General features: G+C 38.2%; 2 protein-coding genes across 2 annotated transcripts; one reads left to right on the top strand and one right to left on the bottom strand.

Moving 5' to 3' along the window:
- On the top strand, nt 555-2,501 carry LOC104721425. The gene is made up of 2 exons (XM_010439403.2): nt 555-769; nt 974-2,501. Exon 2 carries the CDS (start codon nt 1,070-1,072, stop codon nt 2,099-2,101), a length of 1,032 nt encoding a protein of 343 aa, XP_010437705.1. The 5' UTR covers nt 555-769; nt 974-1,069; the 3' UTR covers nt 2,102-2,501.
- On the bottom strand, nt 2,397-4,339 carry LOC104721426 (PXMP2/4 family protein 4-like). The gene is made up of 4 exons (XM_010439404.2): nt 3,695-4,339; nt 3,113-3,341; nt 2,855-2,979; nt 2,397-2,731 (listed from the first exon to the last, which is right to left on the bottom strand). The coding sequence occupies exons 1-4, from the start codon at nt 4,037-4,039 to the stop codon at nt 2,642-2,644; spliced, it is 789 nt and encodes a 262-aa protein (XP_010437706.1). The 5' UTR covers nt 4,040-4,339; the 3' UTR covers nt 2,397-2,641.

Here is a 4,654-nt window from a genome sequence, read left to right as displayed (position 1 = left end):
GTTGTTGATGATGATCTTTCAGTTATCGTGTGTCTCATTCTCTTTGGAATGTTTATTAATTTATCTTCTTTTGTTTTCCTTCGTTTGCAGTACCGTTAAACAAGAGTAATGGTGTTACGGAGAAGCAGTTATTTGGTTGGGGTTTTGAACTTTCAAGCTTAGATATTGTAATGGATTTGATAAAAATATGTTGGAACTATTTCGATAAAGCTTTTGAGCTGTTGAATCTTATTGTGTCTTCTCTTTCGTTTTAGCCCAATCTTGTTCCACAATTGCTTCTCATATATAAATTTGAGTTTTCTCTTTACCTTTTTGAATTGTGTGTTGACATTACTCTGTTGATCGTTCTGGCTTTACCGCTTTATGAACCATAGTAACACAGTTCAAACGAATATAGTGACCAATAATTTTACAAATTTGTTGAATCATTGTAGATGATGACTCTAGCAGCAATGTGTATCAAAGATAAAAACTATGCAGCTGTCCACAGATTTACCACTTAAATTTCACATATTAGATGAGAGATTTATGAAACAAAATGATTTAACATAATCAAATCCATGAAATATACAATTTGAAGCTTTTTTTTTTCCTTTAAACTAACGCACGTGTGTGTCTGTTCGTAGTCCAAACAGGTCTTCAGTTTCTTCTCTCGCGTAAGAAGACGAACAAAAGAAGAAGCGAACATGAGATGATGAAACGAGGGAACTAAACAAAAGTCCCTCTTTGCCTTTTAGGGCAGCACAAAGGTGAAGCCTTTTTGAACTGGGTAAGTTTATTCTCTCTACTCATCTATCTTCTTCACCCTTTGATTCTCTCATTCTCGCGAAAATTACCTCTCAGCTTCTGGTTTCATCAAATTGCCGATGCTTGATTTCTTAATTCTGATTCTCTTCTTTCAATTTCTCAATTCCTAGTTTACAATTGATTGTTTCGTTACTTCAATTCGATCTAAAAATCCGATTTTTTTCAGGTATGTGTCGAATTGGGGGTTTTAAGGTCTGGGATCTTAAAAATTGAAACTTTACAGATGTGGTTTTAGTGGGGGCTAGTTTGAAATTTTTCAAGAATGGGATCAGAAGCAGCTCAAGGTTCTTCCCGGTTAGATACGTTGGAGATTAAATCCCTTATTTTCCGAGAATTTGGACATCAAAGAGCTGAGAGTTACTTCCATCAGCTCAGAAGATTCTTCGCCTTGAAGATAACCAAATCTGAATTCGACAAGTTCTTTATCAAGACCATCGGTAGACAACACATCCATCTCCATAACCGTCTATTACGTTCCATCATCAAGAATGCTAGTGTTGCCAAGTCTCCACCTTCAAGATTTGCCAAGAAAGGTGGCAGCTTTGTTAGATTTGGTCATGGGAATACGAAGAAGAACTATCAAAGTCAGCAACTTTATGGTGATTCTGCGTTCTCTCCTTCGACTCGCAATTCCAGGTCGAGGAACTTTAGAGACAGGCCGAGTCCACTTGGGAAGCCTCATCATAGTCTAACTACTACAAACGAGGAGTCCATGTCCAAGGCTCAAAGTGCTACTGAATTGCTTTCTCTTGGAAGTAGACCTCCCGTGGAAGTTGCATCTGTGGAGGATGGAGAAGAGGTTGAACAAATGGCAGCAAGTCCAAGTGTTCAGAGCCGGAGTCCTGTTACTGCTCCGCTTGGTGTTTCCATGAGTCTTAGGAGGAATGGAGCTACTAGAAAGTCTATTTCCAATGTATCTATGTGTAGCAGTAGTTTCAAGACTTGTCAGAGCATTGGTGAACTACCTGATACAAGAACGTTAAGGAGTCGGTTGGAGAGGAGATTGGAGATGGAGGGGATAAAGGTAACTATGGACTCTGTTAGTCTTCTTAATAGCGGATTGGATGCGTTTATGAGAAGGCTGATTCAGCCTTGTTTGAGTTTGGCTAATACTAGATGTGGGAATGAACAACGGGTAAGAGAGATGAATTACCAGTATACACAGCAAAGCAGAAGGCTTTCATATGTATCCATGTCAGATTTTCGTGCTGGTATGGAGTTGAATCCTCAGATTCTTGGAGAAGATTGGCCTATACATATGGAGAAGATCTGTTCCCTTTCTTCAGAAAAGTGAAAGAGTTAGCAACAAACACCATAGTTTTGATACATAGCATTTGATTTTACTTCATTGAACCTGAAATTTGGGTTTTTGGAGTGTGTTCTGGTTTGGTTTGATGTTTCAAGTTTCAGTGGGAGAAGCTATGAAGAGAAGAAGGTGGGTCTTCTTGGTGTTGTACAAGTTGTTATAAGTAGAAGTGAGATTTTAAGTAGTAGCGATTTCGAAGTAAACGCCATTTCTTTAGCTGATTTGTTTTTCTCTCGTATGGGTTTGCTCTCTCATGTAACAAAATTAATAATGAAAGCAAAAAGAAGTAAAGCCAATTTCGGTTCTTGTAAAGTTTTGTGTGAATTTTTCATTTGTCTGGTCAAAGTTGTGTGGTCAAAGCAACCAATGCAAAATGCTTTACATTTTAGTTTTACACAGAGAGAGAAATCAAAGAATGCTGTGCTTCTTTTAGTAAAAAGCTTCTGGGCTCTAATTTCTTCATTTTCTAGATTACATAATCGAATCCTCCAAGTATATAAAACTGAGTGCTCTCCCAAGAGAGCTGTTTCAACTTGAAATGGCAGTTGGCTTCGCACGGCTTGCCATGTAAGTTATGTAGATTGTCCATAGATACGAAAACGAGTTGCTCACAAGTGGCTGCAGACAAAAAAAGAAAGAAACCAGAATTGAGTTCATAACCATGAGGAATGAAGCAAAAAGGTAAATCAAAGTGAGGCCCCAAATTGGAAAATAAAATTGAAGTAATCAAAGCATGCATACCTGTAAATGAACAGGGCAGAACTTGAAAGTAACAAAATCACACAAAGGCCAATACATGACACCGTTTAACATCGTGGGAAGTAGATCCCTTTTCAATCTAGCAACTATCTCAGAACCGTTTTCACCTGAAAAATTAATTGAAAAATCAGACTTTTTATGTCTGCAAGATTTTTATGTCACCTAGAGCAACAATGTAACATCAAACAAACTGTTCTATATCAACCCACAAGAATTTTCAAGCACAGTTAAAAATCTTACCCTGTAAGGCTGCATTAGATGAGAAGAAAACAACATTCATGACAGGGCCGTAGACCGCCTGTCCCATGGCCATTTTCTTAAACGTTGTGATCAAATCTCGTTTTGGAAACAGTCTTGACATGAGATTGAACCAATAGTGAAGTGTAGGACCCAAGATTAGTAACCCGTATCCTGCCATCCTTGCTGTTCTTACCAAATCATAAGACTCAACAGAATCTTGCGGTATTGTCTGTTGAAACATCAAACACAAACACCAGCTCTAAGTCACATTTATCAACAACGCACAAAGAAACACAAACAAATCTAAACAACTCAGTTCACATTAACTCCATCTCCTTATGACACGTTACTGAGAATCAAACTAATCTTTCTCTTATCTCAAATCTCTAAAGCACCATGGAGATACACTCTACTATTACTGCTCTTTAGAAAACACAATAAAATCTTAAGACTGAATCAACCAAGATCAAAATTAAGTCTGTCACTCGAAGAACATCAACACAGAACATATAACATGACTTAGCAAACTATGCATTAATTTATTAGCTTCTGATTTTTGAAAAAAAAAAGTTATGAAACTACCTGAGAAGACAAGTCGGCGGCGATGTAAATAAGCGAAGAAGTGACGGATTTGGTAAGAACCGGCCGAGATTTCACCATACCCAAATACCAACCGATGAATCCAGCAGTAGAGACGGCCGAAGAAGAAGACGAGGAAGAGCAGAAACCAGAGACACCTGTTTCCTTTTTTGCTTTCCCGAAGAACTGAGGCGTACGAAAATAAGGCCTAGACTGCAACCGCCGTCGGACGTCTCCTCCTATCGGTAAAGGATCAAGCTTTACGAAAGGACTCGTCGCCGCTGTTCTCTGTAATCGAAAGATCCGAGCAGCGTCGTTGGCAGCGTTTCTAAACAATGCGCCGGTCATCGTCGTGTGTGTGATGGTGGCTCCGAGAGTTTTTGGGGTTCAGAGGAAAGGGTTTTATATATAACGGCGGTGGAGAAGCCAAAAACACACAAGACAGAGCTCTGTTTTTTTTTTTTTTAGTGTAAATGCCCAAAAATAAATAAAAAAGAATTGAATCTCAGAATTAATTTTGCAATTTAAAAGACTCAGAAGGAGTATAATTTATTTCATATAATTGAACCCTTAATAAAGGCTATTGTGTTACTTATTTTAGCTTAGTTATCACATTGATTAGTGTTATTATTTGTTTTACTAACACTCAATAAACTCAAAAGCCAAGCCAAATTATTAGAGAAAATAAAGTACATAATCTTTAAACATTAGGCGCGTGACCGGAAAAGGTGGACGGGTCGGTCAAAGACCAAACTGTCTCTGTTCTGTGGTGTTCTTAAGGGTTGGTCACTTGATCTAAACGTCTTGTTCACATTGGTTAGTGTCGACGTCATCGTTTCTGACACGTACAACTTAACTCAGTGACGCTAACCTTTTAATAGGAGCCACGTGTTGCGTTCGTGTCCCAAGTTCCTGCTTTGAGCCACTTTTTGTGAACTCTTTTATTTTAAAATGTAGTCAATA

The sequence above is a fragment of the Camelina sativa genome, chromosome 11, assembly GCF_000633955.1.
Source record: "Camelina sativa cultivar DH55 chromosome 11, Cs, whole genome shotgun sequence".
In the NCBI taxonomy this organism is placed as follows: domain Eukaryota; kingdom Viridiplantae; phylum Streptophyta; class Magnoliopsida; order Brassicales; family Brassicaceae; genus Camelina; species Camelina sativa.
The sequence above is the reverse complement of the archived record's forward strand: the minus strand, read 5'-3'. Positions and strand labels throughout refer to the sequence as shown.

Bases quoted from the DNA above. Each gene is read 5' to 3' on its own strand.
- LOC104721425 (XM_010439403.2), top strand. From the start codon at position 1,070: ATGGGATCAGAAGCAGCTCAAGGTTCTTCCCGGTTAGATACGTTGGAG.
- LOC104721426 (XM_010439404.2), bottom strand. From the start codon at position 4,039: ATGACCGGCGCATTGTTTAGAAACGCTGCCAACGACGCTGCTCGGATC. The intron at 3,342-3,694 runs GTAGTTTCATAA...ATGTTTCAACAG, and splicing joins CCGCCGACTTGTCTTCTCAG to ACAATACCGCAAGATTCTGT. The intron at 2,732-2,854 runs GTATGCATGCTT...TTTTGTCTGCAG, and splicing joins TCTGCCCTGTTCATTTACAG to CCACTTGTGAGCAACTCGTT.